The 27227-nt window shown below is 35.5% G+C and overlaps 2 protein-coding genes across 2 annotated transcripts; one reads left to right on the top strand and one right to left on the bottom strand.

The window, feature by feature from the left end:
* Positions 1 to 282: 282 nt before the first annotated feature.
* Positions 283 to 1218, bottom strand: LOC136176328 (olfactory receptor 13D1-like). Its single transcript, XM_065946505.1, has one exon. The coding sequence runs from the start codon at positions 1216 to 1218 to the stop codon at positions 283 to 285; it is 936 nt and encodes a 311-aa protein (XP_065802577.1).
* A 23511-nt stretch (positions 1219 to 24729) lies between these two features.
* Positions 24730 to 25683, top strand: OR13C3 (olfactory receptor family 13 subfamily C member 3). Its single transcript, XM_065947101.1, has one exon. It carries the CDS (start codon positions 24730 to 24732, stop codon positions 25681 to 25683), a length of 954 nt encoding a protein of 317 aa, XP_065803173.1.
* Positions 25684 to 27227: the final 1544 nt, after the last annotated feature.

The raw sequence follows: 27227 nt of genomic DNA, 5'->3' as shown, positions 1-27227 counted from the left end.
CGTTTTATGTGTTAAGTAGACATGTGCTCTGGATTTTTTTTGAAAAGCTGTATTTCAACTTTTGTTTCAAAAATTTACTCCCACTTCTAACACTAGTTTTCTCTACATTTTTATGTTATTTTCATAAGTTATAAAGTTATATTATTACTGTGAAATTTCTTTTTAACACTTAAATTCTGTGATTTCACATATATCATTTATTTCCATTCTTCTATTTATATTGAAAAACTTATGTCCACTATATGAGCTTATTTTATGCAAAAGCTCAAAGGTGTGATTTCCTCATCCTTTCTTCCAGAACTGCCTAGCTGTCAATTTTTTCATAGCGTCATGCACCTCTGTATTTCGCAGGCTATAGATGATAGGATTGAGCATCGGTGTGACTACTCCATAGCACAGAGCAATCAGTTTGTCAGAAGCAGTATCTTTGGACTTTGGCTTTATATACATAAAGAGGATTGACCCATAAAACATAGTCACCACTGTAATGTGGGCTGAGCAGGTGGAAAAAGCCTTTTTTCTTCCTCCAGCTGAATTGATTCTTAGTACAGTAGAAAGGATGAAAATGTAGGAGATGGAAATCAACAGTAATGGAACAAACAAAAATATTACATTGCCTAACATTAGAGTAATCTCATTCAAGGAAATATCTGTGCAAGCTAGCTTGAGAAAGGCCAATATTTCACAAACAAAATGATTGATGACATTTTTCCCACAGAAGGGCAATCGTACTGCAAGAATTGTTTGTGTCAATGAGTTGAGAAAGCCCAATCCCCATGAGAGAGCTGCCATCTGAATACAAAGTGCCTTGTTCATGATGATAGGGTATCTCAAAGGGATGCAGATGGCTACGTAGCGGTCATATGCCATCACTGCTAGAAGTACACATTCTGTGGATGCCATGGTGAAGGAGACAGACATTTGAACAACACATCTAGTGAAGGAGATGTTTTTTTTCTCTGATAGAAAATGTATCATTGTTGAGGGGATAAATGAGGATGTGTACAAAATGTCAAGAAAGGAAAGGTTACTGAGGAAGAAGTACATAGGGGTGTGAAGGCGGGAATCCAGGAAAGTGAGGATGATCAAAGTGCTGTTCCCCAGGAGGATCACCATGTACATCACCAAGAACATCATAAATAGGAGTTTTTCAGTCCTTGGATACCCAGAAAGTCCCTGTAAAGTGAACTCAATGTCTGTCCAGTTGGTTCTTTCCATTTTATTTTCTGCCTGGAGTAGTTCAGAAGAGATGTGGGCTTAAGGAATCTATACAGTATTATCATCTGAAGTAAGAGATCATTGCAGGAAGGCCAATAAGCATGTCAGTACTAGCTGTAGTGTGTTTATAGTTGTGAGTTTAGCTTTTCAAATTCCTCTTCTAGCTCATAAGTCAGGGGATAAAAGAGACACAGTAATTACATTGGTGATTTATTAAAAATACAAATTCCTAAATCCTATTTCCTGAGATTATGATGTACAAGTTCTGAGTCAGGGAAGAACTATTTGCATCTTAATAAACATTTGTTATTTCAAACTCAGTTGACTCACATACATACTCTGAATATTGTTATTTTGGAGATAGCATGTTTAATCTCTTAAAAATACTGATTTATTTGATCTTATACCTGTCAGTCATTAAGAGTAACTTAGTTTAGTATTTTACAGTTTATTAATATGTTCACACATATTACTTATTTTATCATCACTGAAATTCTCTGAGGGAAATAAAGTTCATAGAGTATCTATGTTTTAAAAGTATTCTGAAACAGAGTAAGTGAGCAAACTATTATTCAAATCTTCACTTTCTGACTTTACATCCCCCCCTTTTTTAACTGCATGGTTATTGCCCTCTCAAAATTATGAAAGTTGACTAAGGAGTGAGAATAAGGTATCTTTTGAAATAGAGCTCTCCAGATGATTCTATTGTGCAACTGAGGAAGAAAATCAGCCATCTAGTGGAATGTAAAACCAACCATCTAGTGGAATATTTACAGATTTAATGTATGGATAAGTCACATGGGAAATCTTTGTAAAAAATTCTCCATCAGTGGATCTGAAGTGAGATCTAAGATCTGAACTTATTAACATGTTTCCAGGTGCTGTTAATGCTGGTTGTTTAGAAGCACATGAATAGCAAGGCCTTTTAGACCATCTCTCCCTGATATCATTGGAATATGCCACTGGTGTTTCAATCCTATGTAGGATTGTAATTGAATAGCAGACAATGCAAAGCTAAACATTTTTGTGGGACTTTGAGGTGAGACTTCTGTGTAAATATATTGCAATTAGATTTGGGTTCTTTAGATTTTAGAGAGATACAAACAACAAAATTACACTCAGGGGAGTTTGCCTTTTATTTCTGTCCATATGAAAGTTATTCCTCTTCTATTTGTTTAATTATCAGTTAGGCTCAATATTTTCCAGAACAGGAATTTGAGATTGGCCCAAGATCTGAGTTGTGCACCATAGAGTATGGATATAATAACTTTAATTTGAAAAAATTTAACTAGTAGATATTATTAGTAGATGACCTTCTTTAAAATAAATAAGTGAAAGACTATTATTTTCAAAACACATCTCCAACCTCAAGACAATATACCTAGCTTAAAAAATATCACTAGAGGAAAAAAATGATCAAATGCAGAGGATGAGATTGTTAGATAGCATCATCAACTCAGTGGACATGAACTTGAGCACACTTCAGGAGATAGTGCTGGTACAGGATCGCAGAGTTGGAGACAACTTAGCAACTGAACAACAATATGCTGCTTTCTATGAAAAGTCCAGTTTAAGATGTTGAGACAATTCAATCAGTATAATAGAATTTTTACATATCTGTTGGCTATGGAAAGTAGGAGTGTCAACGTATTGAAGTTACAACCCACTTTGTATGTATACATTTCAAAGAGGATAGCAAGTGTTGGGTATGGCAGGATATACTTTTACTTGGTGCTAAGACTGGAGTTTGATTTGCAGTAGGCACACGTTATCAACTTACTCCTTCTTGGGGAATAAATATATGATATAGGCCTTGAAGGAACTTTAGTCGTCTGGGGTCTGAATGTACTGCAGTTTCAGAAGGGAGATGTGAATCAAGTTAAATGCTCTCTCTATTCTTTTCTATGGAACATCTTCTAAAAGGTGATTTCTATTTGGAAATTACTTATAGAAAATAAACGTGGTATGCATTTGGTATCCCAACAACTCTTAGATAACTGATGCAAAATATTTCACTTGCAAACTTTTTAAAGAGATACCACTGATCTGTTTTAAGGCTTTCACATGGAGTTGGGGAGGAGAAGAGTAAAAAATGGTACAGAGGAAATAATTTTCATTACTATTGCAATGCTAGTATACCTTTTTTCTTTTTTCTTTTTTAGTATACCTTTTAAGAAGCAATCAACAAAAATACTCTGTTAAATTTCATTGTGCCTTAAATGTTTTCCCCATTTAACTTTACATCCCTAAAATGGAATCCCAGAATCTGGGAATAAGGGAATGAAGTTTTTTTGTTTTTTTTTTTTTAAGATTTTTGGTAGTTTTTAATAAAATTGATTTTCTTGGTGTCTGTATATTGGCTAATTCCACTATTACTAGATCTTTGGCATTATTGAAAATTATCTTTTAAAAGTTTTTCATTCTTATCTAATTCTGGGATAATTGTTACATAATTATACTATAGTCATTCCCTGGGCTGCTATGCACCTGTTAATATAATATTTGTGAGAAATTTATACTAATAAAAAATGGTATTTCAATTATTTAAAAATGATTAAGTAAAAACAGAAACAAAACAGTTAAAAATATTGTTTGTAAAACCTAAATCACCTAGACAGAATAGAAAGAAAGACTGGAAATAAATATCCAAAATATTCATGGTTGTCTTAAGAGACATTTTTCTATTTTTATGAATTATCTAAGCTTTTAAAGTAAATATGCATAAATGAAAAACATAATAAAAAGAGAAAAACACTTAAGCAGGTGTCCAATTATGTTAGGAAGAATAACTCAGAGCAAAAAATGTTAAAACAGTGTAATAGTACAGTGAATGCTTTAGGTGTCTAGAGACTACATGTTAAAGCTGAGTTGTACACTGTGCCTTGACCAGTTATCCATGGGAACCCCCTATTTCTGGTAGACCTAAAGCATTTATTATCCCTGCTCTTCCAGTCTTCCAGGTTAATAGTGTTTATTGTCTTCAGGAAGTAAACCAAGATAAAGAACTTGAGTTCTTGACTTAGTTGTATATTCTCAGAAGAAATTACAGATCACTGGGGCCTAGAACAGAACTGTCACTAGAAGATGAAATTCTTATCTGTTAAGGTCCTAAAGTGGCCTGGATCCTAGCTGTCCTCCAATCCCTTTCACCCAACTCCTGATCTTTTAGAAGAAACCACTCTGTGGCCCAGTGCTGTGGGGCTTCATCCAGGCACCATTTTAGTGTTGTAACAAATCTATGACTTTTCTACCCAAGACGTAACTCAAGCTCTCTAATTTTCTTTAAAGACCTCTAACTTTGTAGATTTTTTCCCCATCTGTTCTATGGAATTTAAAGATCTAACAGTTAAAGTGATAAGATTTCAGTGAAAAACAGATACCATCTATAATCTAAATTTTCACTAGACTAAATAAGTCTGTTATCCTCTCCAGTTCCTATAAAAAGATCAGGTAAAACATTGATATTTTGCAAAGATAAATAGATTTCCCAACTCTCACCTTATGGTTTTATGAACTCTAATCAATTAATATACAAGGAAAAGAGTATTATTTTAGCTCACCAAGAGGTTATTAGTTGAAATGTGAAGTCCTAGTCTCTTAGGCACTTCATATAATTTTTATCATTTAACTTTCAGAATAGTCCCCATATTATTATGAATTTTTTAACAATGAAGAAATTATTTTGAGATTTCAAAAGTCAAATACAATTTTCAGTATCTTATAGTTGGTACATACCAGAACTGATTTAAACCCTTAAATTTATTATCCCAAGCTCCCCTTTTTTACCACTGTGTAACAGTGTTTGCATATTTATTAATTATTATATAAATTCACTATTTAATATGATGCACTTAACTATCATAAGGATCCATATAGTAAATATATACATAAAATATATATTTGCTTCTTTTAAAAACATTGAAGACATTCATTATCTTCCACTTATGAAGACATTATCACAATAATGAATTCAAATAAAAAACATGCCCCCAATTTTTTTTTTCTGGTTTAGTATAGAGAATTAAACTCTAGGTAGTGAAATTGATTAATTATATTAATGAGAACTCAAAAAAGTTTAGTATTTTCATTTGCTTTGGCCTTCCTGACTCACACTAACCCTCATATTTACTTCTGAATTCTATTGCATTTTTTGGTTTCTAGTCCTATTTTTATCATAAACATCTTTAATGTATCCTCAAATTCTTATTGAACATAGTTTATGTATGAATAATGTATAAATCACCAGGGGGTCTTTCTCTAGAAACTTTTTTCTTAAGATTTTAGTGAATTCCATACTTGTCAGTACTCAAAGTATTTGTTAACCTATTATTTGCAAAGGTCTTTTGCATTGCAGGCAACTTTCTTTTCCTCACTTTTCCTTGGAATATTTTGGGATTTAAATGAAAATTAAGTGGTATCCTGTTCTTGGAGATGGTGCCTATTTTTTTTAATGTTTTTTACTTTACACATGTATAAACATATATACATATTTTTAAAATCCCAGGTGCAATGGTCCCCTCACTCAAAAGTTTTTATATTTATTGATAAACTTTTTCTTTTGAAATAATTTAAATAAGAACTTCTCAATTTTTCTTACCTTGTGGCTGAGTTTTAAAATCATTCACACCATTCCATTCTATTAAGTAATAGAAAAATTCTCAAGAATTTGAATTTTTTGTGCATAATTAAAATACGGCCAGAAGAGTCTAAATTTGAAAGACAATTTATTTCTTTTCAAAAAGAAACATGAGAAAGAACAGCCACAATCAGTTAGTCTGTACATGAATATTCTTAAGAGGCACGAGGGAAATAAAATGTATAAAAAAAGATCAGTGATGCAACTCTAGTTTCCTATGATTTGCCTTAAAGTTGACACTTACTCAAGAGACTCAGACTTTTTTGGAAGATAATTTAGCACTTATTTTTACAAACTTCTTAAGTCCCTAAGGTTGTGAGTCAGAAACTTAGGATTCTCTAGAGAAAAAGTTCCCCACTTCTGCTCCATATGAAACTCCAATTAATCTGACCTAACAAAAATCTTTCCCAGCCATACATTTCTTGGAATATTCCATGAATATATCTATTTAATGGCCTCAGCACATACTGGGACTTAAATCAGAATATGTCCAAAAGTTCTCAGAAATCTTAAATTTTCACCTAAGAGTTTATCTTTATATTCCACAAGTAATCCTAGGTCAATGTTGATAAAATCCTAAATAAGTCTCATTCTACCTCTCTAAACTATTTTTATCATCCATATTTTTATTAATTCTCAACCACATAGAAATAATTTTTCTTTATATCAGTATGGATAAATTTTAATTAGCATTTTCCATTTTAAGTCAATAATTTTCTATGACTTTTCAGTCTTATAACTTTCCTTTTTAATATTTGAAGAATAATCTAGGCTTTACTTTTAATATAGTTGAATATTCTAATTTGTTTTTTTAATTTGTTTTTAATATTTTGAGATTTTGAAATAATGACCATTGATATCTATATATCAGGGCAGTCTAATCTGCTTTTCCTTGCACTGGGAATAATTTAAGGTTCAACTCTGAATATGGGATTATAGAATGGAGAGATATGAATTTAGAGAATCCTTAGTAAATATGCAAAATTATTTTTCTAAAACTTAACTTTTTATTACCCTGCTACAGCTATATTTACAGAAACCATTTGTATATATTTTCCAGAACCAGAGAATGTATTTATTTTTTTCTATTTGTATAAAATATTACTTTTTATTTTTATTCTTATGATTGCTAGTTAGATTTACCATTTCCCCTATATTTATTACTTATATTTACTCTTTTATTATGTATCAATACTCTTTGCTTAACTATCTCTTAGTATTTTGATAGTTTTCCTCTTAATCTGTATGAACACTTAAATTACCACTTTTCTCTTAAAATTTCTACAAATACTTTTCCAGTTTGTGTTTTCCCTTCTTATTTTTGACTTGGTATTTAAATTTTCATTGAGATTTTCATATTATTCCTGAAAAATACAAGTGAAATTTTCTTCTATGATTTTATTTGGTTTCGCTTAATCCATATGATAATTATGTTGTTTTATGACTAATGCATGGAATAGACTGATATTTTAAAAACATTAACTATTTTTTCCAAAATGCTTTATTAAAACATATCATGCTCTTTTCCCATTATTCATTTATCAAGTATTTTTTGAACACTTGTTATGGATCAGGCTGTAGGGTCAATGTTGGGCTGGAATGGGACATAATTAATAGAAAAAGAAAGCCCCCAAATTCTAAAGATAAATATGGGAAGCATTAGAAAAGACCCTGATGCTGGAAAAGATTGAGGGCAGGAGGAGAAGGGGATAGCAGAGATTAAGATGGTTAGATGGCCTCACCAACTCAATGAACATGAGTTTGACAGACTCTGGGGGATAGTGAAAGACAAGGAAGGCTGTCATGCTGCAGTCTGTGGGGTTGCAAAGAGTTGGACATAACTTAGTGACTGAACCACAAAAATGGGAAGCATTATATTGTAGGTCATGAAATTTCTATGTTTATCTGTAATTTATATCCTGCTATGCTTAATAGTAAATCATAAGCATTTTCGCATATTATCAGATATCTACTCAGGAAATAATTCATAATGCCTATATATTACTCTGTTATATACATGCTTCAAGATTTATTTAATCTATTTTCAAATAGTGAACATATATCATGCTTTGAAATTTTTTTATTAATTAGAATTGTGAGGTTTTTAGGATTGTGGAAGTATTTTAGGATTGTGAGGTTCTCTCTGAGAAAGAAAGACTTTACCGTACACTAGAGAGAATCAATAGCAGAAGAACTGGGGCAGAAGAATGGATAAGTAACCTGGAAAACAGAATGATAGAATTTACTGCTGCAAAACAGATTTTAGAAAAAAGAATGAAGAAAATGAAGACAGTCTAAGATACCTCTGGGACAACATTAAACACCCGAACATTCACACTGTACTGGTCTCAGAAGGAGAAGAGAAAGAGAAAGGACCTGAGAAAATGTTTGAAGAGATAGTAGCTGAAAACTTCCCTAACATGGGAGAGGAAATAACCAGGTCCAGGAAGTGCAGAATCTGGGCAGAATAAACCCAAGGAGGAACGAACCATGACATATAGTAATCAAACTAATAATAATTAAAGATGAAGATAAAATATTAAAAGTAACAAGGGAACAAAGACAAATAACACACAAGGGAACTGCCATAAAGTTATCAACAGATTTCTCAAGAGAAACTCTGCAAGCTGAAAGGGAATGGAAAGACCTATTTAAAGTGATGAAAGGGAAGGAATCCACAGCCAAGACTACACTTGCCAAGAATACCCGGCAAGACTGTCATTCAGATTTGACAGAGGAATCAAAAGTTTCACAGACAAGCGAAAATTAAGGGAATTCAGCACCACCAAACTTTACAACAAATGCTAAAGGAACTTCTCTAAGCAGGAAACACAAGAAAAGGAAAAGACCTACAAGAAATAAACCCAAAACAATTAGGAAAATGGTAATAGGACCGATCATACAGGTCAATAATTACCCTAAATGTAAATGGATTAAGTGTACCAACCAAAAGACATAGACTGGCTAGGCAGATTAAAACATGTGCATGTATGCCTTTCACTTAACACATCACTCTACTTAACCCCCAAATTGTATGTAATTATTTTGTATTGTTAGGTTAATCATGTTTCCATTATGGCTTGCAGTTTAATTATCTTTTATTTTTTGCCTGGTTATTGATTATGGAAACTTATAAACATCTTTTACTATTGTGATTATATAACTGTTCCACTTGCTGGTGCTGTCTGAGGGTGACTGAGAGTTTCATTTTCTAAGAGGATGTACAACTTGGTGAGTAATAAGGGCTTGTGGCCTCCAGAACCTACATGTGAACATGTCCGTTTGTTTGCACACAGGGCAGCCTGGCTCACCTAGCACAGGAGGGGACTCTTGACCTCCTCTCAGATCCTGGGCTCCACACGGGTCAGGCTTTGCACCTGGAGGCATGAGGCACGAGAAGGTGGACATTGTGGGGCCGGGAACATTAGCCAGAGCTTCAGCTCAAGCTGCCTTCAACTCTAGCCTCAGCTTTTCCACAGTCCGATGGAGACAAGGTCAAGAACCTACCTTGGTTTGTTCTGCTTCCCTGGTAGCTCAATTGGTAAAGAATCCACCTGCAATGCAGGAGACCCTGGTTTGATTCCTAGGTTGGGAAGATCCCCTGGAGAAGGGATAGGCTACCCACTCCAGTACTCTTGGGCTTCCCTTGTGGCTCAGCTGGTAAAGAATCTGCCTGCAGTGTGGAAGACCTGGGTTCAATCCCTGGGTTGGAAAGATCCCCTGGAGAAGGGAAAGGTAACCCACTCCAGTTCTGGCCTGGAGAATTCCATAGACGGTATAGCCCATGGGGTTGCAAAGAGTCAGACACAACTGAGCAACTTTCACAATGTAACTATTATTTGTTTTAATACCAGTGTATCATGATTGATCAACAGAAAATAATAGAATTCTTTATCACTACAACTACCATTTAATAGAAAATCATGTAATCACTTTTTAAAATCCAAATGCACTTTAGAATTTTCTTGGAATTTGTTTAAAAAATACTAATGCCCTGGTATTGGTTTTTTCTCCAGAACTCCAGATGTGATTCTAATAAGCAGCTCTGTTTTAAAAAACTGAATTATATGGTGATCTTTAACTTTTATATAGTTTCACTTTTCTATTTCATATTCAGTGCTCCTATTTCATTAAGTTTATGTTTTCCAATTTCTCCGTCTCTTTTTGTTGTTCTTTCTCAATTCAGTTCAGTCGCTCAGTCGTGTCCAACTCTTTGTGACCCCATGAACTGCAGCACGCCAGGCCTCCCTGTCCATCACCAACTCCCAGAGTCCACCTAAACCCATGTCCATTGTGTCGGTGATGCCATCCAACCATCTCATCCTCTGTCGTCCCCTTCTCCTCCTGCCCTCAATCTTTCCCAGCATCAGGGTCTTTTCAAATGAGTCAGCTCTTCACATCAGGTGGCAAAAAAATTTAGACTTAAATTGAAGAAAGTGGAGAAAGCCAATAGACCATCCAGGTGTGACCTAAATCAAATCCCTTATGATTATACAGTGTAAGTGAGAAATAGAATTAAGGGACTAGATCTGATAGACAGAGTGCCTGATGAACTATGGACGAAGGTTCGTGACATTGTACAGGAGACAGGGATCAAGACCATCCACAAGAAAAAGAAATGCAAAAAAGCAAAATGGATGTCTGAGGAGGCCTTACAAATAGCTGTGAAAAGAAGAGAGGTGAAAGGCAAAGGAGAAAAGGAAAGATATACCCATTTGAATGCAGAGTTCCAAAGAATAGCAAGGAGAGATAAAAAGCCTTCCTCAGTGATCAGTGGAAAGAAATAGAGGAAAACAATAGAATGGGAAAGACTAGAGATCTCCAAGAAAATTAGAGTTATTTCTCAAGCCTTTATCAAATGTAGTAGAAAAGGTTTTATATACATATATATAAAAGTAGTATGTATAATATATACATATACATTAGAAAACTTTTGAATTTTTGCTTAGCTAAAAAATTCATGCCAGTTTGGTCCCACTTGTTTGACTAAGTATGAATAGAATGCTAGATTTCTAATTTATATTCACTCAAAAACTTTGACATAGTTCCATTTATTCTTGCATCTGGTATTACTGATGAAAGTCTAGAAAACTTTTGGTGATTTTGTAAAAAATGAATGAGGCTTGAAACTTCTAATCCAATTCTGAGAATATAAAGAAATACTATGTTGTAAAAAATAATACCAGGAAATTAACATGTGATAAAGTATTATTAACTAAAGATTTTGTTCAAATTTCACAAAATTTTGAGCTAGTGTCCATTATTTGTTTTCTTACTTTACTCAAGATTCTACATTGTACTTAGTTACCTTGAACAGCTTCAACGGCATACAACAAAATCTGATAAATTCTCTTTTCATTTTTATTGCTACAAATATTTTCTAATTTTCCTTGTTATGGCTTCTTAGATATATCCATCATTTAAAAGTGAACATTTAATTTCCAAATATGGGGTTTTAAAAGTATATTTGATATTAATTTCTCATTTAAATCCTTCATTCTCTGCAATTACCTTTGTTTTCTTTGAGTCTTTTAACTTTATTGAGGCTTTCAATAGCTAAGTCAAAGGTCTCTCTTGGTAAATGTCACATTGCACTCGAAAATATGTGGGTTATTTTCAAATATCTTTTGATATGGATTTCTAAAATTAATTCCACAGTGATAAGAGAACAGACTTTGTATGATTTCAATACCTTTAGACCATGACACTTTTGCATCTTGTTTTATGTCCCTGATAAGTTCCAGTGTCTCCTGGTTTATAGTCTATGGAAATCTGAATAGAATTTGTACACTACTATTGTGGGAAAATTGTGTCAATCTTATTTATGTTGAGTTGGTTCATAGTGCTTTTCAGAGCACTATCCTTCTACTTTTATGCCTGTTCATTCTATTAATTTTTGAGAGTTTGTTACTAAAACTCCAATTAACAATCTTAATTTATCTACTTAAAAAATAATTGTAATATGTTGTGGAACTATATGTAACTTTGTTCTGCATGTTCCAGTCAGTCAGTCAGTTCAGCCGCTCAGTTGTGTCTGATTATTTGCTACCCCATGGACTGCAGCACACAAGGCTTCCCTGTCCATCACCAACTCTCGGAGCTGGCTCAGACTCATGCCCATGAGTAGATGATACCATCCAACCATCTCATTCTCTGTTGTCCCCTTCTCCTACCTTCAGTCTTTCCTAGCATCAGGGTCTTTTCCAATGAGTCAGTTCTTTGCATCAGGTGGCCAAAGTATTGGAGTTTCAGCTTTATCATCAGTCTTTCCAATGAATATTCAGGACTGATTTCCTTTAGGATTGACTGGTTTGATCTCCTTGCTGTCCAAGGGCCTATCAAGTCTCCTCCAACATCTGTGTATCTGAGGTTACTGACACTTCTCCAACACCACAGTTCAAAAGCATCAATTCTTTAGCACTCAGCTTTCTTTATAGTCCAAATCTCACATCCATACATGACTACTGGAAAAACCATGGCTTTGACTAGATAGACCTTTGTTGGCAAAGTAATGTCTCTGCTTTTTAATATGCTGTCTACACTGGTCATAATTTTTCTTCCAAGGAGCAAGTTTCATGGCTGTTTAAATATTTCATGGCAAGTTTAAATTTCATGGCTACAGTCACCATCTACAGTAATTTTGGAGTCCAAAAATATGAAGTCTCTCACTGTTTCTGTTGTTTCCCCATCTATTTGCCATGAAGTGATGGGATCAGATGCCATGATCATAGTTTTCTGAATGACAAGTTTTAAGCCAGCTTTTTCACTTTCCTCTTTAACTTTCATCAAGAGGCTCTTTAGTTCTCCTTTACATTCTACCATAAGGGTGGTGTCATCTGCATATCTGAGGTTATTGATATTTCTCCCAGCATTCTTGATTCCAACTTGTGATTCATCTAGCCCAGCATTTCTCATGATGTACCCTGCATATAAGTTAAATAAGCAGGGTGACAATATACAGCCTTGATGTACTCCTTTCCCGATTTGGAACCAGTCTGTTATTCCATGTCCAGTTCTAACTGTTGCTTCATGACCTGCATACAGATTTCTCAGGAGGCAGGTCAGGTGGTCTCGTATTCCAATCTCTTGAAGAATTTTCCAGTTTATTGTGATCCACACAGTCAAAGGCTTTGGCATAGTCAATAAAGCAGAAGTAGATGTTTTTCTGGAACTCTCTCACTTTTTCAATGATCATAATTATTAGTTGTAATTAAAAGAATATTCGACCATAAATCACATTCTTAGGATACCAAATTCCAAATTCTAAATCTTTCACTTGCTGTGAAGGAAAGGGCTGCACTACTTTTCAGAATCTAGGTTTACTCATCTGTTACCAGTAGCTTCTTCTTAGATTCCATGAGTGAATCAAGAGATGTGATACAATGAAAACAATTTGCAAGCTAAATGTGCTATCCAAATGTTTGTTCATTGATTTTCAACATATCTATAGTAATGGCTTAGCTGTATGCCACACAATATAATTAGGGATGGTGGGAAGAAAACGAAATCTCTTTTTGTTGCTGTTCAGCTGCTAAGTCATGTTGGACTGTTTGTGGCATCATGGACAAAAGCACCCCATACTTCTGTGCCCTCCACTATCTCCCAGAGTTGCTCAAATTCACGTCTGTTGAGTTGGTAATGCTATCTAACCATTTGATGCACTGCTGCCACCTTCTCCTTTGCCTTCAGTCTTTCCCAGCATAGGGACCTTTCCAGTGAGTTGGCCCTTCAAATCAGGTGGGCAAAGTATTGGAGATTCAGTTTCAGCATCAGTCCTTCTGATGAATATTCAGGGCTGATTTCCTCTAGGATTGACTGATTTGATCTCCTTGCAGATCAAGGGACTCTCAAGAGTCTTCCCCAGAACCACAATTCAAAATTATTGATTCTTTGCTCAGTCTTATTTATGGTCCGACTCTCATATCTGTACATGACTACTGGAAAAACCATAGCTGACCATATGGACCTTTGTTGTCAAAGTGATATCTCTGCATTTTAGTATATGTACTGCCAAAGCGAGCACATATCTCTGCATTTTAATATGCTATCCAGGTTTTTCATTTCCAAGGAGCAAGTGTCTTTTATTTTCGTGACTACAGTCATTTTCTGAACTGATTTAGGAGCCCACAAATATAAAACCTGTCACTGTTTCCACTTTCCCCCCTTCTATTTTCTATGAACTGATGGGACCAGATGCCAAGATCTTAGCTTTTTGAATGTTGAGTTTTAAGCCAGCCTTTTCATTCTCCTCCTTCACCTTCATCAAGAGGCTCTTTAGTTCCTCTTCACTTTCTTCCATTAGAGTGTTATCTTCTGCGTATCTGAGATTTATTGTTATTTCTCCCAACAATCTTGAGTCCTGCTTGTGATTCATCCAACATGGAATTTCGCACAATGTACCCTGCATATAAGTTAAATAAGCAGGGTGACAGTATGCAGTCTTCTTGTACTCCTTTCCCAATTTTGAACCATTCAGTTGTTCCATGTATAGTTCTAACTGTTGCTATTTGACCTGCATACAGGTAAGGTGGTCTGGAATTCCCATCTTTTTAAGAATTTTCCACAGTTTGTTGTAATCCACACAGTCAAAGGCTTCATCATAGTCAGTGAAGCAGAAGTAGATGCTTTTCTGGAACTCCTTTCCTTTCTCCATAATGCAAAAAAAAAAAAAAAAGTTGGCAATACGATCTCTGGTTCTGCTGCTTCTTTGAAACCCAGCTTGTATATCTGCAAGTTCTTGGTTCACATGTTGATGAAGCCTAAAATGAAGAATTTTGAGCATAAACTTGCTAGCTTGTGAAATGAGTACAATTGTACTATAGTTTGAACATTACTTGGTATTTCCCTTCTTTGGGATTGGAATGAAAACTGACCTTTTCTAGTCCTGTGGCTACTGCTGAGATTTCCAAATTTGGTGACATATTGAGTGTAGCACTTTAACAGCATCATCTTTTAGGATTTTAAAGAACTCAACTGGAATTCCATCACCTCCACTTACATTGTTCATCATAATGCTTCCTAAGGCCCACTTGACTTTATACTCCATGATGTCCAGCTCTAGGTGAGTAACCACAGAGTCATGGTTATCCGAGTCATTAAGAACTCTTTGTGTCATTCTTCTGTGTATTCCTGCTACCTCTTTTTAACTTCTGCTTCTGTCAGGTCCTTAATGTTTCTGTCCTTTATCATGCCTATCCTTGCATGAAATGTTCCTTTGCCATGTCTGATTCTTTTGAAGAGGTCTCTATTCTTACCCATTCTGTTGTTTCCTCTATTTCTTTGCACTGATCATTTAAAACAGCCTTCTTATCTTTCCTTGTTCTTCTCTGGAACTTTGCATCAGCTGGGTTCATCTTTCCCTTTCTCCCTGGCCTTTTGCTTCTCTTCTTTTGTCTGCTATTTGTAAAGCCTCCTCAGACAACAACTATTTTGCCTTCTTGCGTTTTTCCCCCCACTTTGGGATGATTTTGGTTACTGCCCCCTTTACAAGCTATGAACTATTGTCCATAGTTCTTCAGTTACTCTGTCTACCAGATCTAATCTCTTAAATCTATTTATCACCTTCACTGTATAACTATAATGAATTTGATATAGATCATACCTGAATGCCCTAGTGGTTTTCCCTACTTTCTTCAATTTAAACTTGAATTTGCCATAAGGAGCTCATGATCTGAGATACAGTCAGCTCCAGATCTTGTTTTTGCTGACTTGACAGAACTTCTCCAGAACTTCTCTTTGGTTGCAAAGATCATCATCAATCTGTTTTTGATATTGACCACCTGGTGATGTCCATGTGTAGAGTCATCTTTTGTATTGTTGGAAAAGGATGTTTGCTATGACCAGCTTATTTTCTTGACAAAACTCTTGTTAGCCTTTGCCCTGCTTAATTTTGTACTCCAAGGCCAAACTTGCCTTTTATTCCTGGCATCTCTTGACTTCCTGCTTTTGCATTCCAATCCTCCATGATAAAAAGGACATCTTTTTTTGGTGTTAGTTCTAGAAGGTCTTATAGGTTTTCATAGAACCAGTCAACTTTAGCTTCGTTGGCATCAGTAATTGGGGCATAGACTTCGATTACTGTGATGTTGAATGGTTTGCCTTGGAAATGATCTGAGGTCATTCTGTCATTTTTGAGATTGTTCCCAAGTACTACATTTCAGACTCTTTTGTTGACTATGAGGGCTACTCCATTTCTTCTAAGGGATTCTTGCCCACAGTAGCAGATACAATGGTCATCTGAATTAAATTTGCCTGTTCTCATCCATTATAGTCACTGATGCCTAAGATGTTGATGTTCACTCTTGCCATCTCCTACTTGACTGCATCAAATTTGTCTTGATTTCTTTACAACATTTGACTTTACTAGACACATCCACAACTGAGCATTTTTTCTGCTTTGACTTAACCACTTCATTCTTTCTGTAGCTATTAGTAATTGCTCTCCAGTCTTCCCCAGTAGCCTATCTGACACCTTCCAACTTGGGGTGCTAATCATCTGATGTCATATCTTTTTGCCTTTTCATGTTTATGAGGTTCTCCCAATAAGACTACTAGAGTGCTTTTCCATTTCTTCTTCCAGTGGACTATGTTTTGTCAGAACTCTTCATTATGACCCATCTGTCTTGGGTGACCTTGCATGGCATGAGTCATAGCTTCATTGAGTTACACAAGCCTCCATGCCGCAACAAGGCTGTAATCCATGAAAGGGGAGTACCACTGACTTATTTCTGTTTCTTGATGAGAAGCTTTCCATGTTTAACCATGAAATATAATATCAGCTTTGATTCTGTTATATATGGCCTTTATTAAGTTGAGATGTGTTCCTTATGTACCCAACTTATTGATTTTTTTTGTCATGAGAGAATATTGTAATTTTGTCAAATTCTCTTTTTTCCTTCTATTAAGATTATCATGTGATTTTAATCTTTTATTCTATTATTGTGAGATATTGCATATATTGATTTGTGTACATTGAGCCATCTTTGCATTCCAGTAGTAAATCTCACTCTTCATGGTGTATGATTCTTGTAATATGGTTTTAAATTCAGTTTGCTAATATTTGGCTGAGAATTTCTGCATCTATATTCTTCAGGGATATTGGTCTATAGTTTTTTGTTTTTTCTTGTAGTGCCCTTATCTGACTTTGGTGTGAGGGTAATGTTGACCTTTGAAAATAAGTTTGGGAGTTCTTCTTCCCCTTTCTTCTTCTTTTTTTTTTTTTGGATGAATTTGAGAAGGATTGATATTAATTCTTTAAATGTTTGGTGAAATTTACTAGTGAAGCATCTGGTCCTGAGTCTTTTATTGTTGGGGGATTTATAATTATTAGTCTCATCAGATTTTCTGTACCTACATGATTCATTCTGGGTAAATTGCTTGTTTCTAGGAATTTATCAATTTCTTTCAGGTTATCTAATTTATTGGCATATAATTGTTCATAGTAGTCTCTTATGATCCTATGAATTTCCTTACTACCATTTGTAATGTGTCATCTTTTATTTCTGATTTTATGTATTTGAGTCTTCTCTCTCTTTTTCTTAGCCTAGTTGAAGGCTTTGTTTATCAATTTCATCTATTTTAAAAAGCCACCTTTTATGTATATCAATCTTTCATCTTGTTTTTTCTGGTCTAATTTCATTTATTTATACTCTGAGCTATGTATTTCCTCCTTATTACTAACTTTGGACTTGATTTTTCTTCTCTTTCTAGTTCCTTGAAGTTAAAGTTAGGTTATTTGAGATCTTTCTTTTCCCTTTATATATGTATGTATCATTATAAACTTCTCTTTCTGAACTGCTTATGCAGTACTTTATGTGTTTTAGTGTGTTTTTCCATTTTCATTTATGTCAACATATTTTTTGACTTCCCTTTGGATTTTTTTCTTTTACACTTTGGTTACTCATAGGTGTGTTGTTTTGTTTTCACATATTTGTAAGTTATTCAGCTTTCCTTTGGTTGACTTCTAATTTCATACCATTGGTATGAAAAAAAGATACTTGATATGACTTCAGTCCTCTTACATATGCCAAAGCTTGTTTTGTAGCCTATGATAGACATTTTTGTGATCTATCCTGGAGAATGTTCCATGTGTACTTGAGAGGAATAGATATTCTGCTGCTCTTGGATAGACTGTTCTGTATATGTCTTTTAGGTCCATTTAGCTGAAAGTATGACTTAATTCCATTTCCATGTTAATTTTCTGCCTGTATGATCTATCCATTGCTGAAAGTGGGGTATTGAATCCCCCCTACTATTTTTGTGTTACTATTTCTACCTTCATATCAGTCAGTATTTAGGTGCTTTTTTTGTACAGTGCTTATATAATTGTTATGTTTCCTTGATGAATCCACTCTTTTATCATTATATAATGAACTTCTTTGTCTTCCATGAAAATTTGTCTTAAAGTCTATTTTGTCTGATCTCAGTATATATACACTCATTGTCTTTTGCACTGTATTTGCATGGAATATATTTTGCCATCCCCTCACTTTCAGTTCATGTGTGTCTTTAAAACTGAAGTTTTAGGCAAAATATTGTTGGGTCTTTTTTTTTGTTTGTTTTTATTTTTAATTTGAGGATAATTGCTTTACAATATTGTATTGATTTCTGTTATACAACATGAATCAGCTCTAAGTATGCATATAACAACTTCCTCTTGAGCTGAAATGAGGTGGATGACCCTAGATCCTGTTATACATAGTGAAATAAGCCAAAAAGAGAAAAAATATATCATATATTAATACATATATATAGAATCTAGAAAAATGTTACTAATGAACCTATTTGCAGGGCAGAAATAGAGTTGTAGATGTAGAGAATGGACTTGTGTACATAGTGGAGGAAGGAGAATGCGGGAAGAATTGAGAGAGTAGCATTGATATGTACACTACCATGATCAAAAAAGGTAGCTAAAAGGAAAAAGCTATATAGCATAGGATACTCTGCTCAGTGCTTGGTGATGACCTAGAGGGCTGGGATGGAGGCAGAGGCTCGAGGGTCCTTTTTTCTTTCCTAAATTCATCTAACCACTTGGATCTTTTGATTGAAGATTTCAATCCATTTACATTTAGAATAATTTTTTATATGTAGTGACTTACTAATACCATCTTATTAATTACATTATGGCTTTTACATATTTCCATTGTTCCTTTTTCCCTCTTGCTGCCTACTTTTATGGATGCTGATTTTCCCTGAATATGCTGATTCTCTTCTCTTTATCTTTTGTGAATTTATGATTGTTTAAATTTATAGTTACCATATAGCTTACATAAAACATACAATAGTCTATTTTATGCTGATAGAAGCTTAACTTCAGTTTCAGACAAAAACTCTGCCCTTTAAATCCTCCATTTTATGTTTTTAACAGGACATTTTGACTATTTTTGTAGTCTATATTTAAAACAGTAATTTTTAATGCCCCTTTCCTTTAGCCTTTATACTATATTTAAATGGCTAATATAACATACTATTATGGAATTAGAATTTTATTAAACTGACTGTATCAATGTGCTGAATATTTTTACATGTTTTCATGTTACTAATTCAGGTCAGTTCAGTTGAGTTGCTCAGTCATGTCCGATTCTGCAGCCCCATGGACTGCAGCACACCATGCTTCCCTGTCCATCACCAACTCTGGGATCTTCCTCAAACTCATGTCCATCAAGTCAGTGATGCCATCCAACCATCTCGTCCTCTGTTGTCCCTCTCCTCCTGCCTTCAGTCTTTTCTAGCATCGGGGTATTTTCCAACGAGTTGGTTCTTTGCCTAAGTTCGCCAAAGTATTGGAGCTTCAGCTTCAGCCTCAGTCATTCCATGAATATTCAGGACTGATTTTCCTTAGAATGGACTGGTTGGGTCTCCTTGCTGTCCAAGGGATTCCTGAACCATAGTTCAAAAGCATCAATTCTTTAGCACTCAGTTTTCTTTATGGTCCAACTCTCACATCCATACATGATTACTGGAAATACCATAGCTTAGATTATATGGACCTTTGTTGGCAAAGTAATGTCTCTGCTTTTTAATATGCTGTCTAGGTTTGTCATAGCTTTCCTTCCAAGGAGCAAGTGTCTTTTAATTTCATGGATTCAATCACCATCTTTAGTGATTTTGGAGTTCAAGGAAATAAAGTCTCTCACTATTTCCATTGTTTCCCCATCTGTTTGCCCAGAAATGATGGGACCAGATGCCATGATTTTAGTTTTTTGGATGTTGAGTTTTAAGCTAACTTTTTCACTATCCTCTTTCACTTTCATCAAGAGGCTCTTTAGTTCTTCACTTTTTGACATAAGTGTGGTGTCATCTGAATATCTGAGCTTATTGATATTTCTCCCGGCAGTCTTGATTCCAGCTTGTGCTTCATCCAATCCAGCATTTCTCATAATGTACTCTGCATATAAGTTAAATAATCAGGGTGACGATATACAGCCTTGATGTATTCCTTTCCCAATTTGAAATCAATCTGTTGTTCCATGTCCGGTTCTAACTGTTGCTTCTTGACCTGCATTCAGTAACTCAGGAGGCAGGTCAGGTGGTCTGGTATTCCCATCTCTTGAGGAATTTTCCAGCTTGTTGTGATCCATATAGTCAAAGACTTTATGCATAGTCAGTGAAGCAGAAGTATATGATTTTTCTGTAATTCTCTTACTTTTTCAGTGATCCAATGGATGTTTGCAATTTGATCTCTGGTTCCTCTGCCTTTTCTAAATCCAACTTGAACATCTGGAAGTTCTCGGTTCACATACTGTTGAAGCCTTGCTTGGAGAATTTTGAGCGTTACTTTCCTGGCTTGTGAGATGAGTGCAATTGTGTGGTAGTTTGAACATTCTTTGACCTTTCTTTGGGCTTGGAATGAAAACTGACCTTTTCCAGTCCTGTGGCCAGTGCTGAGTTTTCCAAATTTTCCAGCATGTGAGTGCAACACTTTCACAGCATCATCTTTAAGGATTTTAAATAGCTCAGCTGAAATTCCATCACCTCCACTAGTTTTGTTCATAGTGATGCTTCCTAATTAGTGTTCTGTCATTTCCTCTTGAAGAACTCCTTTTAGCATTTCTGGTAAAGTGAGTCATGGTGCTAAATTCCTTCAGCTTTGTTTGTGTGGGAAAGTCGTTATGTCTTCTTTATTTCTGAAGAGTAACTTTGCCAAAGGTTGGTATTATCTACAGTATAATTTAATAAACTTTCCTAAAACATTTAATTCAGTAATAAATTGTTTATCTACCTGAATTCATACCTTTAACTGTCCATTCTGTACTTCTTCCCCTCCTCCTCCTCTCTCTCCTGCTTTTCCTCTTCCTCCTACTCTTTTTCTTCTTTACTTTTGTGACCTTAAGCATATGGATTTCCTTTTGTGCTGGGAATTTATTTTATTGCTTTTCAGTATCTTTTTTCATTACCAAAATTGTGATGCCATCCTGCACAAAATTGACCTATCTAAAACAATGAATATAAAAAAGCAAAAACATTAAATTTGTCATTGAATTCACAATGAATTGAATTGATCAATTGAATTGATTACTTTTAATTCAAGCATTTCATTTTGATAATTTTCATTTGAATTAATAAATTCTTACTTTGAATTAACATTATTTTGGTAATAATTTGAACTAAAAAGCTCTCCTATTTCATGAAATTACTTTGATGAACATTTGCTCCTGTTTTCAAATGTTACATGGGTAGGAGAATGTCATTTCAGTTTGGAGTTTTAGTTCAGACACAGTTTGTTCCCAACACCACTCTTAATTGTGTCTGTGGGACAATGTCCCTAATGCACCAATAGTTTCCCATTCCACTGATCTCTCATTCCAACTTTAAATTGCTTTGGGAACAGGGGAACAATTACAACTGTTGCATAACAAATATTTATTCTTCCACATCTGAGGAATCAAGCATTGTTTGTTGAACCTGATCTTAATTCAGAATGCTGACAGTAAGTACTGACAAGAAAAGTAGCAAGTTCTTTTAGGAGGTAGAAATAATTTATCAATAATAATGGTAAATCTTGATTGTCATGGCACTGTATCTTTTCAGTCTCTAGTTTAAGCTATCATTTAGTAGTAATTTGCAATGTGAATAGCCTGATGAAACACAGGTATCAGTTTATCACTAAAATACAGCTTTGAATCATTATGACTATCACTATTTCATTATTATTTGTATACTCTGTTAATCCTTAATTTCCATATGCTATCACATTATTTCCTAAAAACATTCCTCTAAGGAAAGTAAGGCAAATATTTTTATCATTTTACAAATGAGAAGACAGCTATTAATTAGAGTCAGAGAACCTCAAACCAAAGACTTTGATTCTAATCTGAGATGCTTTTCCACTGTAAAAACCCATGTCATATGTGTTTTTTTAAATATTAAATGATCCTCTGTACTTACAATGGGTAAATGGTAATAGTTTATATAAGATGGCTGTTTGTTAGTATTGACTGAAAAATAGTTTAAAAAGCTAAAACCTGATGTTGATGAACAAATGTGACATGTTAAAGTTTTCCTGATCATTAATTCACAAATACTGCACGGGAAAATTGCTTGAGTCTAGAAAATAAGCCTTTACCAATTCAGTCAGAACCCATCTATTATGTGCCGCCACTGTCTTAGACTTAGGTGTAGAAGGATGAACAAGATAAATAAGCTCCTTCCCCCATGTCTCTTGTTATCTCACAATATAACAACATAAACAGTTTAAAGTGTTGGGAGCAGAAGTAAACCAAAGGTAGCAAAACAAGCCTAGTTCAAGGTGTATTTGACTTAGTGAGAGATTTCTGCCTAGGATGGAAAGGTTTGCAACAATTGACTGGAAAAAGCAGTTTAGATAGCCTCAGATGCATTGTCATCGCAGTTGTCTGGAAGAGGAAGACAACAGTCGCTGCAGTCCTGGATTCAAAAAGCCTGGTTAAAACATCTTCATGTATCCTGGTAAATCTTGCTGTCATTTCTATTAGTGATTGGTCTGATCAGGGTGCTCATGTCCCTTATCCAGTGCATCCTCTCACCAATTTTTGAGCCTCATTGGGGAGAATTTTGACTTGTCATGTGAAGTAGTATAGGATAAGTGTTGGACCTTTGCCTCCTTGTTCTTGGCACTAATGAATGAAGGTCAATTTGATTTTGTGACCTTGACTATTCTAAGGTTCTCACTAACAATAGCCTGCTGTTGACACACGATTTTATACAAATTTTAATGCTACCAGTTAGGCAAAATTGTAATGTAAAGATAATGAACTATGAATATTGCTTGTTCCTGATTTTAGTCATGTGACATTAGCCAAGTGAATTAATTTTAAGCTTAAAATATGACACACAAGATCCTGAACTAAGAAATTGTTGCATAAATGAAATGAAGGTTTTTTCCTCGTCTTTCTCTTCCTTAAGGAAAATTCTTTCCTTAAGCTTCACAATGTCATTTGGGCTAAAGTTTTCATCTCCAAAATTGAGATTTTTATATTCCCTTATTGTCTTTCTCTTCAAAGTTGTGATATTTCTGTTGTGTATTCTTAATTAAATTGTTCCTTAGTGTGCCTCCCTCTATTGAATTGGATTTCTGATAAGATCTGCTATATAGTGATTTCCCCAGCTCCTCTCACATGGCAAACTGTGACAGAGTGGGCAATAGCGGCCACGCTGAAATCCTTGCATCTGTCGCCACGTAAGGACTAAGCTGGCGATTCTGCCCAGTGTCAAACATGGTGGTGGTTATGGAAAGATCAGTTTTCACATCCAGTCAGTAGTGTGACAAACACATTAATCTAAATGTCTTAATGCCTTTTATTATGCTTCTGCTAAAAGTCTCATAAAACCCTACCGTGTGATGACCCATGTGTATACTAAAAGTAGTGGTGCTGTGAACTACACTCGATCTGAGCTTTGAGCTCCACTTTACTATTTACTATGTGGTCAACCTTGGAAAAATTCCACTTTTTAATATTTGAAAAATGGGGATAGTATAAACAATGATTATGTTAAACATAAAATAGTACATATACCCATGTAAACCTATTTATAAAAAATATTTAAATCTTTTTGCTGTTTTCTTAGGTTGACTTAAGTGAGTAAATTATGAAGATACACCCTGAAACCACAGAGTAAAAATAAGTGAAGAGACTATGTAATGTTCTCCAAAGGTTGTCTGTAACATTCGCGTGGAGCTGGTCTATGCAGTGGTCTTGTCATAGGAACAGTCATACAAGAAACTAAGAGGAGCTAGAATATATCAATAGATATCTGTGTTTATTTATTTTATTTTATTTTTTTCCCACCCCCCCTCCCCCCACCCCCTATATTAAGAGATATCTGTGTTTAAACAGATGTTAAATTTCAGTTTATGCTATTCAATTTATTATTACTAATTATCTATAAAACAATTAAGGTGACTAATATATACTATGCAGTGTCAGGCATAGAAAGATGTATGCCCCCCCAAAATCAGAGTCTCTGTGAATTTTGACCATTGTGAATTGCAATTTAAAATTTCCAGTCCTATTGAGTGCTTTTTTGCCATTTCCACTCTTTACTTTCTAGGACAGATGAAGTCAGGCTTATAATTACTAATTAGTCAGGAGTTTTAGAAACCTCAACCCAGGAACATGTCCTCAACTGGAAAAGTTACTTCTATATGTTTCTTTGATCGTAGGTAGATCTTCACATAGTGGCAATGGCATAGATACTTTAATCATTTCCAGTTTTATTGTATTTTGTTGATACACATTGTTGAAGATAACTGGATGTCAGGGCTTCAAGCAAACACTCCTTATAATACATTCTTTAAAAATTAGTTGTTCAGGTAATGTGTAACATGTAACACTTGTTTCCTGGCAGTGAATATATCTTATATGAGATCTTCCTTTGACATCCTGAAAGCAGAGGACATGGAAAAAATTAACCAGACATTTGTGCTAGGATTTATTCTTCTGGGTCTTTCTGAATACCCAAAGATTGAGATTGTTTACTTTGTTGTAATTCTAAGTATGTACCTAGTCATTCTGATTGGCAATGGTGTTCTGATCACAGCAAGCATTTTTGATTCCCAACTTCACTCCCCCATGTACTTCTTCCTGGGAAACCTCTCTTTTCTGGATATCTGCTATACATCCTCCTCTGTTCCTTCAACTTTGGTGAGCTTAATCTCAAAGAAAAGGAACATTTCCTTCTCTGGATGTGCAGTGCAAATGTTCTTAGGATTTGCAATGGGGTCAACAGAGTGTTTGCTCCTTGGCATGATGGCTTTTGACCGCTATGTGGCCATCTGTAACCCTCTGAGATACCCTGTCATCATGAGCAGGGTGGTGTGTGTCCTGATGGCTTCCATGTCATGGCTCTCTGGCGGAATCAACTCAACTGTGCAAACATCTCTTGCCATGCGATTGCCTTTCTGTGAGAATAATGTAATCAATCATTTCACATGTGAAATATTAGCTGTTCTCAAGCTAGCTTGTACTGATATATCTCTCAATATTGTCACCATGATGGTATCAAATATGGCATTTCTAGTTCTTCCACTGCTGGTCATTTTTTTCTCCTACATGTTCATCCTCTATACCATCTTGAGAATGAACTCAGCTACAGGGAGACATAAGGCCTTTTCTACCTGCTCAGCACATCTGACTGTGGTGATCATATTTTATGGTACCATCTTCTTTATGTATGCCAAACCCAAGTCTCAAGAACTGCTTGGAGAAAACAAGTTGCAAGCTTCTGACAAGCTCATTTCTCTGTTTTACGGTGTAGTGACTCCCATGCTAAATCCTATAATCTACAGCTTGAGGAATAAGGATGTAAAAGCTGCTGTAAAATATTTGTTAAACAAAAAACCTATCCAATAAGTATTTCAAAAAATGTAGATCTTTGTGTAATAGACACAAAGATGGACTTCTAGGTAAATAAATATGAACTTTTTTGGGGAAACCACGGTTTAAGAGATATTTTTGTTCTTCCTTTCACTGATCTTGCTGCTAAGTCTGCTAAGTCACTTCAGTCGTGTCCAACTCTGTGCTACCCCATAGATGGCAGCACACTAGGCTCCCTCAGCCCTGGTATACTCCAGTCAAGAACACTGGAATGGGTTGCCATTTCCTTCCTTAGCACATGAAAGGGAAAAGTGAAATGAAGTCGCCCAGTCATGTCTGACTCTTAGCCACCTCATGGACTGCAACCTACCAGGCTCCTCCGTCCATGTGATTTTCCAGGCAAGAGTACTGGAGTGGGGTGCCATTGCTTAGCTAGAATTACTCAGAACTATAGTTTGCTACCACCTTGGCTTCCAGTGCTTTCAGATATCTCAAGTACCATCAGCTCAGTTCAGTCCCTCAGTTGTGTCTGACGCTTTGCGATCCCAAGAACTACAGCACACCAGGCCTCCCTGTCCATCATCAACTCCGGGAGTCCACCCAGACCCATGTCCATCGAGTTGATGATGCCATCCAACCATCTCATCCTCTGTCATCCCCTTCTCCTCCTGTCCTCAATCTTTCCCAGCATCAGGGTCTTTTCCATTGAGTCAGCTCTTTGCATCAGGTGGCCAAAGTATTAGAGTTTCAGGTTCAGCATCAATCCTTCCAGTGAACACCCAGGACTGATCTCCTTTAGGATGGACTGGTTGGATCTTCTTGCAGCCCAAGGGACTCTCAAGAGTCTTCTCCAACACCACAGTTCAAAAGCATCAATTCTTTGGTGCTCAGCTTTCTTCACAGTCCAACTCTTACATGACCACTGGAAAAAACATAGCCTTGACTAGACGGACCTTTGGTGGCAAAGTAATGTCTCTCCTTTTTAATATGCTATCTAGGTTGGTCATAACTTTCTTTCCAAGGAGTAAGCGTCTCTTAATTTCATGGCTGCAATCACCATCTGCAGTGGTTTTGGAGCCCAGAAAAATAAAGTCAGCCACTGTTTCCGCTGTTTCTCCTTCTATTTGCCATGAAGTGATGGGACCAGATGCCATGATCTTACTTTTGTCAATGCTGAGCTTTAAGGCAAATTTTTCGCTCTCTTCTTTCACTTTCATCAAGAAGCTCTTTAGTTCCTCTTCACTTTCTGCCATAAGGGTGGTGTCATCTGCAAATCTGAGGTTATTGATATTTCTCCCGCCAATCTTGACAACAGCTTTTGCTTCTTTCAGCCTAGCATTTCTCATGATGTACTCTGCATAGAAGTTAAATAAGCAGGGTGACAATATACAGCCTTGATGTACTCCTTTTCCTATTTGGAACCAGTCTGTTGTTCCATGTCCAGTTCTAACTGTTGCTTCCTGACCTGCATACAGGTTTCTCAAGAGACACATCAAGAGGTCTTGTATGCCCATCTCTTCCAGAATTTTCCACAGTTTATTGTGATTCACGCAGTCAAAGGTTTTGGAATAGTCCATAAA

This window comes from Muntiacus reevesi, chromosome 10, assembly GCF_963930625.1.
Source record: "Muntiacus reevesi chromosome 10, mMunRee1.1, whole genome shotgun sequence".
Lineage (NCBI taxonomy): Eukaryota > Metazoa > Chordata > Mammalia > Artiodactyla > Cervidae > Muntiacus > Muntiacus reevesi.
This window is presented reverse-complemented; position numbering and strand designations above follow the sequence as displayed.

Bases quoted from the DNA above. Each gene is read 5' to 3' on its own strand.
- LOC136176328 (XM_065946505.1), bottom strand. From the start codon at position 1,218: ATGGAAAGAACCAACTGGACAGACATTGAGTTCACTTTACAGGGACTT.
- OR13C3 (XM_065947101.1), top strand. From the start codon at position 24,730: ATGGAAAAAATTAACCAGACATTTGTGCTAGGATTTATTCTTCTGGGT.